Source organism: Hippopotamus amphibius, chromosome 5 (genome assembly GCF_030028045.1).
Source record: "Hippopotamus amphibius kiboko isolate mHipAmp2 chromosome 5, mHipAmp2.hap2, whole genome shotgun sequence".
Taxonomy (NCBI): Eukaryota; Metazoa; Chordata; class Mammalia; order Artiodactyla; family Hippopotamidae; genus Hippopotamus; species Hippopotamus amphibius.
Genome location: NC_080190.1, coordinates 143,451,940 through 143,463,754, shown reverse-complemented (window position 1 = coordinate 143,463,754; position 11,815 = coordinate 143,451,940). Strand labels below are relative to the sequence as shown.

The 11,815-nt window shown below is 39.9% G+C and overlaps 1 protein-coding gene across 1 annotated transcript; it reads left to right on the top strand.

Annotated features, from left to right (window-relative positions):
• The first annotated feature begins 3,343 nt into the window (after positions 1-3,343).
• Positions 3,344-11,319, top strand: ABRA (actin binding Rho activating protein). Its single transcript, XM_057736277.1, has 2 exons — positions 3,344-4,061; positions 10,723-11,319. Exons 1-2 carry the CDS (start codon positions 3,385-3,387, stop codon positions 11,198-11,200), a joined length of 1,155 nt encoding a protein of 384 aa, XP_057592260.1. The 5' UTR covers positions 3,344-3,384; the 3' UTR covers positions 11,201-11,319.
• The last annotated feature ends 496 nt before the right edge of the window (positions 11,320-11,815 follow it).

Below are 11,815 nucleotides of genomic sequence, written 5' to 3'. Positions count from 1 at the left end.
TTGGTTTGATTATTTGGTAATGCAAATTTGATTAACATATTGAGATTTAAAAATTTTTGGTGATGCAGTGTGTCTCATTTGGTAAAATACTGATTCCTTAGCAAGGTGTTTTTTGTAATATATCTCCCACAAGCTCCTTCAAAGGCCTGTCCTACTGCTCCCAGACATATACACTGCGTGCTCTTCTCTAAAGCTCATTAACTGGGGGCCCACAGAATCTGCTCCAAAAACTGTGTAGGTTCACCCAGTACTATTGTGTATGAGAGTGTGTGTGTGTATGTGTGTGTTTGTATTTACCGTCACCATTTAAAGAATTGGCAGAGTTCATGTAAAAATCCAGATCTCTTACTTCTTTTGAGACACTGCTTCACCGGTTGTCCACAGTCCTCACCACCCTGTACTCTGCCCAACCAAACTCACCTAATGCGTTTAAGTGGCCTGTGTGATCCAGTAAGCATCAGAGGCTGTGACCTCTACGCCGGGCCAGGAGAAAGTCTCTAGGTGCACCATGCATCTTCATGCCTTCGTAGCTTTGCTCGCGGCGTTTCTTCAGATCAGAGCACTCTTTCTCCACCTGGCAGAGTTTCAGCTTTTAAGGATCAGGTAAAGGACCACCACTTCTGTGAGGTCCTTCCAATAAGATTAGTCACTTGTGCTCAGGGAGCCCATAAAGCTTTCTTTCTATTTCTAATACAGCTCTCCCCAAACTATAAGGGCAGTTGTATGCAAGCCCTCTCCTGGCTAGATGGGAAGACCTGGAAAGCAGGTTCTGCTTTGTTCAGCTTTATACCCTCCCCCACATGGTCCACCATCAGGCCTCACCCATTGAATTCATTCCCTGAGCACTGAGTTAAGTAAATTTAATTGAAGTAAAAGCTCTTTTTGCTGCCCATTAAAGTCTTTTCATTCCCACTTTTCTGTGACTAAACAAGTAAAAAATGTATTCATTTATGTAGAAAGGATCAATGAAATGACTGTTTCATGTGAGCTTTGAGCAAATGTAGATTTCTAAAGTCTCTTTAGTAAGATTATATAGCTGGTGATGAGAGCTGGCTCCACCTGGCTTCTAAGTGTATCATGCAGAGAAGCGTATAAATAGAACTCCCTTCCTTCCCTAGTATTGCCCATATGATCAAATAATAACTAATATTTTTTACAAAACACATTCACACATGACACATTTCTTAGGTGGTAAATACTTCATTAATCAGGTCTACATCTTCACCTACAGTTTCTGATCTCATGCTCTCATAAGAAACTCACATTATAAACTACTTAGTTCACTATATCTTTCTTGGAGACTTTATTTTCATTTCTTTTACACCTTCTATTAAAGCAGAAGAATGCTGAACTCTTAAGAATCTAGATCGAGGTTGAGAAAGAAGACATAACATTTCTTATGAGGTGCACAGTAGGTAGCATACAGACCTTTCTCTAGGGAAGGAATGCCCCAAGCAGACAAGAGGAGGAAAAGGATTTTACACTCTGTTCTGAAGAAGCAGGAATGAAGGACCACAGTTGCTATGGAAGCAAAATCTCAGAGGGAATGACCAGATTCTTTTAGGAGCTGCCTGTTTTTCGCCAAGACTATCTGCTGACAGCCCTGAGCCCCAGGCAGCTGACTGCAATGTCTGGTAATATGTGAAAAACTAGTAACATTTTGCTGTTTTCCTTCTCCCCCTATAAGAATTGAATGTGGAGCAGGTGTGGACAGGGACGCGGAAAAGTCCCTTGGAGAGCTGTAAATTAGCCTGATCCTGGTTGAGTTCATGGGCATCTCTAATGAACCCCATTCCTTACCAAAGCATTCCAAGTGGATGAAGGGACTCTAACAGGAACCAAACAGTCTGCAGTGTGTCTACATGCCAAGAGAGAATGCCAGAAATTTCAGACTAAGATTGAAATCTTTGTCATAGTTTTATTGTGATCCAGTTTCCTCTTAATTAATCAAGAGGGATTTTGTCTCTGCATTGTTGGACCACAGTTAACATTATCAGTTGCTGTTGGACTCTGAGAACACATCTCACAGATTTCTAGATAGAGTGTTAAATTATCTCCCCAGGTGTCTTAATCCTAGGAGGTAAATGACCTACATGATAAAAAGCTGACATCAACATATTTGTCTCACCATCAGAAGGAATTAAACTTCTTCCCTGTCTTATGCTCTTAGACAAGTTTTCAATCAGTGTAGTTAACTGCATGTCAAGATTGACTGAAAGTACAGAGTTTAAAAATCTATGGAACAGTTGTATGAAAAAAAAGTTCTGTTTGTCTTACTTTAAGAAATTACTCAATCCTGAGCCCTGCACATTTTTACCTGGTTTTGGACACTTCCTAGATGGTTCTTTTTCTGTCCAAATGAGCTACCTACCCAGTCCTTTTTTAAAAACTATATTTTAGTCTTTGTTCTGAGAATTGAAAGAATGGCTTTTTCTTCATGAACTTGAAGTTCTCATAAGGAAGGTTGTATTGTTAAAAACAAAAGTTTGGGTGGGGTTGCTTCTGATAGTGTTCACTTATTTTGTCTTTAAACAATTTTAACAAAATATTTGAAAGATCTGTTGTAATAATCCATGAAATTCCGTGTGTACATAGGTCTCAATTTGAAGATTAAAAAAATTAGTTGGACCAAGATTTTGACTATCATCTTGTGTATTAATGACTTATCTATAATATAATTCAAACTTGGGACTAGAACACCTGGCCCTTGTCTCCCCCCTTATCTGGGACTCAATTTTCTCATCTGGTAAATGAAGGTTGGGTGAGGTGACTTCTAAGGTCTGTATTGAATGGAGTTGAAGACAAAAGAAAAAGGCAACTTAGGATCTTTGATGAGTAGAGTGAAAATAGGTGCGTGCCTTGCATCAGACATCTGGGTTTGCGTCTCAGGTATTATTAGCTATAGGAAGTTATGTGTCATTGTATTCAGCCATAACATGGGACTAATAGCTACATTGAGGGCTGCTGAGGCTTCAATGGAAACAAACCTATAATGTTCCCAGCACAATTTGTGCATGTATTTTATGCTCCTATAAATGGTAGGACTATATTTTAAGGTCAAGGAAAACGTAAGGCTGAGCACATGATCAGATCCAGTAATTTCCACTCTGGCACTTGGAGAAGAAATGGCGTGAGCCTATCACTGTCCTTTACCAGCAGAGATGTCCCTCTGCTGTGATGAAACTGGAGCCATCAGGGTTTAAAAAAAGCACACTGTCAGGGGGAAGGCACCACATCTTGGCAAGAAGTGCTTAACATAGTTTCCACTGTCACCAAACTCTCTTCCCACCCCACACTCCGCTTCTATTTAAATCCCAGGCCCTTCACGGGCCCACACTCATTTTAACTGGCACCCAGGCTACCAGCAGAGAAGAGGAGGGTAGCATGGCTCCAGGGGAAAAGGAAAGGGTGGAGGGGCCAGCCAAGAATGCCCTCCGGAAGGTACGCAGAGCCACCCTGGTTATCAACTTGGCCCGAGGTTGGCAGCAGTGGGCCAATGAGAACACCACCAGGCAGGCCCAGGAGCCCACAGGCTGGATGCCAGGAGGGACCCAGAACCCACCCCAAGCTTCTGGACCAGTGATACACCCCACCACCCACCGGAAAGCTCAGAGTGCCCCAAAGTCTTCCTCCCCAAAGCCAGAGGGACATGGAGATGGACAGAGCTCCGAGGAAGCCGCTGAGGTATCTCACATCAAAAGAAAAGAGGTGACCAAAACAGTTGTCAGCAAAGCTTATGAGAGAGGAGGGGATATGGGCCACCTCAGCCACCGATACGAGAAGGATGGTGACATGCCTGAAGGTGGGCAGCCAGAGAGTGACATTGACAGAATCCTCCGCAGCCACAGCTCCCCAACGCGGAGGAGAAAATGTGCCAATCTGGTATCTGAGCTCACCAAAGGCTGGAAAGAGATGGAGCAGGAGGAGCGGGAGGAGCCCAAGTGCAGGAGCGACAGCGTAGACACAGAGGACAGTGGCTACGGAGGGGAGACGGAGGAGAGGCTGGAGCAGGACGCAGAGCAGGTGGCCGTGGCCAGAATCAAACGCCCCTTGCCCTCCCAGTAAGTGAATGCATCTTCCAGCCCCTTATCCTGCTGCTGAGCCCCAAGCAGCTCTGGTATCCCAGGGAGCAGGGAAGGACTACCAGAGCCAGAGTGAGAATCTCACAGATCGGGCAGGCAGTGAGGGCTAGGGAAAGGCATGCCCCTGGGCTGAGAGGGCGGCGCCAAGCTCAGCCGTGAACCTTTGGGCCAACAGCCTGCACTATTTGGTTTCTCCTTTCTGTTTCGAACATTCAAGGTTTAGTCGCAGCAAAGATGAAGCCACTGGACAGGGGTGTCTGCTTTGGGTAAATTTTTTAAGCCAATGCTATAATGAGTAACAAATTGGGTTATTTTTCTGCAGAGAAAAGTATTTGCTGGTAGACTGAGTGGAGAAACATTTCCCTTGTCCAGAATTGGTCTATAATATTACCAAGAGACACATCTACCCAAACAGTGCCCATGGAACACGGATTTCTGTGAGCCTTTATACAGGTGGGAGGCTGCTGTCTGATGTGAGAGCAGGCTTTGAAGTCAGACAAACCCAAGTTCAAATTCCAGCTCTGCCCTGACTATAGTTAACAATACGGTATTATACACTTGAAAGCTGCTAAGAGAATAGCTCTTAAATGTTCTCACCACACACACAAAGAAACTGGTTATTTTTCTAAACCCATTTCCTCCTTTGTAAAAGGATGGCAACAGTAACCTTCTGAAATAAATTCTGTTGTATGGGGAGAATTAGATGAGAACTTAGCACAGTGCCTGCACATAAGCTCACTATATGAAAGGTATTACTCCTCATAGATTTTATTTAGCAATTTTTCAAACTTTTAGAAAACTTTGTTCTGTTTATAAACAAACACAGAAATGCTACTAAAGCTAGGTAATTAATATATCACAATCCTAAAACAAATTCACACACACACACACTGACTCAAACTGATACATTTAAGTCTGACGAGAAACACATGCTTTATTTCAAGACAGTAACTGCCTGCACATAACAGAAAGTCAGGATTTCTCACTCTACAACCACAGGATATCAGAATATGGGAAAAGTCGCAGATGCGATAAATGATTATAAACTGCTCCCTCTGGGAACAGTTAGATGTGTAGGTGTGCTTTTCAACTTTTATGAAATAATCAGAAAGTGAAGAACAAAATTGGTTACCTTATTTGACAAAAAGCCATCACAGTTTGTGACTTTAAAGATGTTTTGAAAGAGTTAGCACTATTATATTGGAAGCTGTCAAGAAAAAAGAAATGACGAACAATCATAACAATATCGCATGCATTTAGTGTGCGCTCTGGGTATTTTACCTGCTTTGTCCTTTGAGCGCTCAGAATGCGGTAGGTAATATTCCATTTTAGGGATGAGCGCTCTAAAGCTCGGAGGGAAAGTTCTCTCAGCAAGTTAGTTTCCCGAGACGTGTATGCCTGTCTCCAAATGTAATGCTTTGAAACCAGACATGATGCCATTTCTCATGCAGCACCTTTAAGATGCATTCAGAGATCCAGATTTGTGCTCTACTTACATTCACATAGGAATTCATAATCAGAAATCACTATTCTACCAGACCATATGGAACCATAGTCTAAATTTTGGCCTTGTGGATTTGGGGGTGTATGTGCTAGAAAATGGAATAGAACCCAACAGAATAAAGACTGAGGATGGCACAGTGAAGATCTTCCCATCAGCATGTTTTGAATTGGCCAGAGGTAAGGGAGGTGACAGCTGGGACCAATCTCTAATGCATGTACTCTTCTTTGGCACTTGTCTAAGTATTTTTCATGTTAATTCATTTAATCCTCACAACATTCTCACGGGGTAGGCATAATTATTATCCTCATTGGATAGATGAGAACATGAGACAAAGAAATATTCGGGAATTTGTATAAGATTGTATAGCCCATGGGATTCAAACCCAGGCATTCTGAATCCAGAGCCTGCCCTCTTAACCACTGCTCTGAACTGTCTCACCTGGAAGTGGGAACTTGCATACCGGACCCTTCTCACGGTTCCCCAAACAGATGTGTACATGGACACCTTCTTAGCGTGATAGGTGCGTAAGCTCCGAATGAGAGACAGATTTGAATCATGGTTACTTTGGTGAATCCTAAGTTTCTTTGTTCTCCTCTAAAAAAATAGATGTGATAATCCACAATTATTTTGGTATTAATTATGTAAAGCGATGGGCCCAGAGAAGCTATTTAATAAGTTGTACTCATTATAATGCAGGGGGCGAGTCCTGGTGATTCCAACACTACAAGATGTTAGGAGACTCGCTCTCAGGGTTTGGGGAGGGGAATGGGAATGAAATCCCTTCCTTCCTTCTTTGGTTCCTTTCCCTCAGTCTTAGAATACTCGAGGGGGGGGCGTCAAGGAAGGGAGGGAATATGGGGATATGTGTATAAAAACAGTTGATTGAACCTGGTGTACCCCCCAAAAAAATAAAATAAAATAATAATAAAAAAAAAAACTCAACACTCTAAAAAAAAAAAAAAAAAAAAAAAAAAAAAAAAAAAAAAAAAAAGAATACATAGGGTACCAGAATGTTGTACGCAGCAACAGCAGCTCTGAATGTCAGCAGTAATCTTAGCTGTGCTCAGGAAGCTTCCGCAGAAGCCCAGTGAGACTTTTTACCTGCTGGGGCTCTCACATATGGCTTGAGAAATGAAAGTGGCATTATTGAGGCCTATGTGAAAGGGGATTTTGTTCACTTACTTTTAATTCTAAGCACCATTCTTTCCCCATATCCACTAATAGGGAGAAAATTATGTGTCATGGATATTTCAGTAGAAAGAAAGTTTTTTTGGTGGTTAAGATGTTTCATGGATAACGGAGATAAGTCAGGTTTGGTAAAAAGTAGAAATATTCTTTACCAATAGAGTTTTACTAACTGGGGCTTTATTATGAAAATGATTTCTATTTTATGCTTTATTTTTTAAATATTTAAAAAATATTGTATAGCTATGAGACTTGTTTGGTCCAGCTCTTTTAGACAAAGGAAATTTTATTTCCCATTATAATAATGATGCAATATTAAAATGACAATCACTTATCCAGCCTCTCTTCCGAATTCTATTCAGCAAAAATGATAATGGTTGAGCATGACAGTACTTTTTATAGAAAAGGGAACTGAGCACAGAGATGTATCCAAGTCATAGAGCTAGTAAGTGATGACATTGGGAAGGCTGATGCCAGAACTTGTGTTCTTAACCACTGTTAGACTGATTCTCTCAGCAGAGAATAGACTCAAGGAATCAAACGGAGATCAAAACATCAGCTCCATTAATGGAATCCCAGTGACTCCCAAAGTGTAATGTTTCGGTACAACTATATTGAAGATATTTGCTAGAAACAAAGGGGAAAGTATGGCCTTCTAATATGTGCCCCAGTTCTAGAGCTTGGAACTTTTTCCATAGACTCTGAGGACAGTGCCCAATCTGCAAGAAGCACAGGCCTGGCTCCCAAACCTGGCTGATAATAGAATGGAGAGCACAATTCTGAATGTAGCCACCCTGCTTCTGATAAGTGTGACCTGGTGAATGTCATGCTCCCACTAATCAAATTGGCTACACTTCCTGTGGAGAAGGGCAAGCAAACCAGTGCACAGAGGAGCAGATTCTCCCCAGAGCTTCTCTGAGAAATTGGAAAAGGTTGCAGAAGTTCTTCACTTTACTGACAGAGAAGTGCGCTAGCATAAGATATGGATGTGATATCAGTCTTTGACTATTCCTTTGCTTTCTATAAATGTACATGAGATTGTCTTTCTAAAGTTCAATCTAAACTATTATTCACATTTTTACTTAAAAATTTTAAAAACAGGATAAACTGATATATTGATTCTTACATTCAATGATCAAAGAGATACTCAGGGTATAAGACTTTCTAATCCTTATTTAAACTTGATACTATCAGACTTTTTAAAAACTGGAAATATGAAAATACAGAAAATTTACAAGATAGATAAAATTAAATACTCATCAAGGTACATTTCCTTCTAGTACTTTTTAAATTAAGCCACCCCATTTTCTAATTCTCGCTTATAGGACCAATTCTTCTGCTTTCCTTCTCTCCTATTATTGGGAATTACAAGTTGACCATATAACAAATGGACATTAAGATTTAGAAGGTGCTTTTTCAGATGTTTCCCTTCTCCAGAGTTATTACCTCACTAACCCCAATTCTTATCCCAAATGACACTCAGGGAATTTAAGTTCCTAATTAAAATTAGCAGAAAAAAATACTGCATAAAAGAATGAGAGACTCATATAACACACAGTTTAAAGAAATTACCTCTGGATGCTAATTTGAATATTATTCTATTTTTTGCTCCTTCTAAATTATAAAATCAGTACAGTTGACTCAAACAACATGGGTTTGAACTGTGTGAGTCTACTTATAAGCAGAGTTTTTTCAATAAATGCTTACACAGTAGTACACAATCCATGGTTGGCTGAATCCATGGAGGTGGAACCATGGATACAGTATAAGTGTAGAGTTATACTTGGATTTTTAAGTGCTCGAAGGATCAAAGCCTCTCCCCCACCCATCCCCGCATGGTTCCCTTGAACAAGATGCAGAGCCTGTAGTACTGTAGTATTTGCTATCGAAAAAAATCCATGTGTAAGTGGACTCACGCAATTCAAACCTGTGTTGTTCAAGGGTCAACTGTAATACCTGCATGAAAGAGAATTTTGAAAATAATTTATAACAACTGTCATCTACATACCAACATAATTATTTTCAATTGTGCACATGCTCTTGATTTCTTCAGCCGTGGGCATACACACATTTTACATAGTTAGAATTGTACCATATACTCGAATTGGTTTTATTCTGATTATTTTCATGAATGTCTTTCAGCGGTTTTCACCATTCTTTTTTCATTACTGAATATTCAGTTAGTACCTAAAAGAGTGTCTGGCACAGAGTAGGTATCATAGTACTTTAATAAAGGATGGAAGGAATGTCAAAGTGCCCAGAAGCTCCTTAAAGGGAGGATGTACTGTTTTCTACTATACGACAAAACTGCAGTTGGTGCTCAGGAGACAAAAAGTATGAGTTAATGAATCATGCTATTCTTTTCACTTTCTTCTGAGATGTTTCAAGTGTCTTCTCCACCAAGATGGAGAAGAGACTTGAAACTCGAATTTGGTATCAGCTTTGGGTTCTGCTGGGATGACCTTGGGTTTGTTATATCGCCTGCCATGGGTTGCCATTGTGCCAAGGGGACTAGGTGTTTACTCTCCTTTGATCATGAGATCAAGCAGCCCATACTCTGGGCAGCTGAACAGGGACAGTCTATGGAGACGAAGACGAGGACCAGCTGGGCTGAGGGAAATGCATTCCACTTCAGGGCAGTGTAGTTCCTAGCACTTCTCCATACATATACAGCTTTTTAAAGTTGTGATAATTATGTAAACAATTTTTGTATGCTGCTTTTTCCCAGTGAACTTTGTCATATACTTTTATCCATGTGGTTACAAAGAACAGTAGTGTTACATGCAGCAGTGTATTCCTAGTTTGAACTCTGATAGTGAAACAACACAGCAAGCGAAGGACTTTAGGAAACACAAAGCATGGGAATTAATGAAAGTTCGCCATCTAGTGGATGTCAGTCTAGGAGAATGGAGATACAGAAATGACAGGAAAGTGTTAAAGACAAATTTTGCCCGTTTTCAAATTAGGCCTGCACCCTCATGACACTATAGGTCTACACTTTCCAATGTTTTTGTTTTGTTTTAATAAGAAATGCAGTCCAAACTGCAAGAGCAGACACACACATTAGCGGCACCATCACACAGTGGAAAGAGCACTGACTGGCCTCACACGGTTTGGGTTTGAATCCCGGCTCTCCCACTGGGTTAGGGCAGCATTTCACAGTAGTTACACACAGGCTCTGGCGCTGGCTTCACTTTGGTTCAAGTCTTAACTCCATCACTTAGCTTTGGGACTTTAAGCAAGTTACTTAACTCCTCTGGCCTCAGTTTCTTCATCTGTGAAGTGAGATTAATAGTACTTATAAAATCGCTGTGGAAATACTAGTAGGAAGTGTTTAGAAGAATGCCAGCACACAGTGTTCAATAAATGGTACTACTGCTAACTAGCGTCTCCTATCAATACAACTTGATATTTCAAAATCTGTGATACATAATAGATACTAACACAGATATGCTTCATTAAAAATCCATATATAAAAATCTATACTTGAGTGAATATTACAAAGTGTGTGTGCTGATATCAGCTTTATTTTGGGCAAATAACTGTTTTTTTGAAGTCCCATATAAAGTGGATTCCTTAATACACTCATATGATTCCAGTTCTAAATGTTACTAACATGCAACTTTGAGATACACATATTTGCATTACATTTGTGTAAGGAAGCTTTTCTCTTGAAACAGAGTTTAATATTTCATGGAGCTTAAAACATTACTGTTACTCACAGAAGAAATAATCTAAAAGAACACACCTCAAACTAAGAATAATGGTGGCATTGTGTATGATTTTTCTTCTTTCATCTCTCATTTTTCTGAATTGTGTTTATATTTCTTTTATAATGAAAAAATTATAGACTTACACTAAGATGCAAATGTACAAGAAGTACAAGTAGAAAGCAACCCTTGTGTGTGAAAATATCATTATCTTAATTTTTTCACCCTCTCTCTCTTTTAGGGCAAATAGATTCACAGAGAAACTCAACTGCAAAGCCCAAAAGAAATACAGCCAAGTGGGCAACCTGAAAGGGAGATGGCAACAGTGGGCTGATGAACACATACAATCCCAGAAGCTCAATCCTTTCAGTGAAGAGTTTGATTATGAGTTGGCCATGTCCACCCGCCTGCACAAAGGAGATGAAGGCTACGGCCGTCCCAAGGAAGGAAGCAAAACTGCGGAAAGGGCCAAGAGAGCCGAGGAGCACATCTACAGAGAAATCATGGACATGTGCTTCATCATCCGCACGATGGCTCACCAGAGACGGGACGGCAAGATCCAAGTTACATTTGGAGATCTCTTTGACAGATACGTTTGTATTTCAGATAAAGTCGTGGGCATTCTCATGCGTGCCAGGAAACATGGACTGGTTGACTTCGAAGGAGAGATGTTATGGCAAGGCCGGGATGACCATGTTGTGATTACTCTGCTCAAGTGAACCTTCAACCACACTGGAGCCAAACTTGACCCACTATTGTCTTAATGCTCAATGCTAATGTAATGAAAAGTAAAATGCAAACTGCTCTGTAATAAGTTAGTAATATTAAACAATTTTTATATAAATGACTTTTTTGGCACTCTATTTCTGAAAACATTTGAAGATTTTCGAGAAAGCACATCCAAAGCATTTCAGAAACCACATCGAGGGTTATTCTTATACAACAGTATAAATATTTGAAATTCCACTCACCCTTTTAGGCAAAAATATTTGGCTATTCTTGCAAAATTATTATAGAGCTTTAAATAAATATCTAAGAAGAATGCTGACTTCAGGTAAATATAAGCAAAACATATTACAATGTGTCACTATTCAGAAAAAAAAAAGAATTCCATTGTTTGGCAACACTAAATTTAAAATTTTCTAAGAAGCTTGACTTTGTACTATTATTTTTATCATAGCATCACTTACAAAATAAGCACATAAATAAAAAGTTGTATTCAAATAAGATGTTGAGATTGGTTAAGTTTCTCTGCGGATTTTGAATTTAATAGGTTTCCAACAGAAATTAGCCAACCTTCTCTGATGTGATTTGTGTAAATCACATAATAACAA

Bases quoted from the DNA above. Each gene is read 5' to 3' on its own strand.
- ABRA (XM_057736277.1), top strand. From the start codon at position 3,385: ATGGCTCCAGGGGAAAAGGAAAGGGTGGAGGGGCCAGCCAAGAATGCC. The intron at 4,062-10,722 runs GTAAGTGAATGC...TCTCTCTTTTAG, and splicing joins AAACGCCCCTTGCCCTCCCA to GGCAAATAGATTCACAGAGA.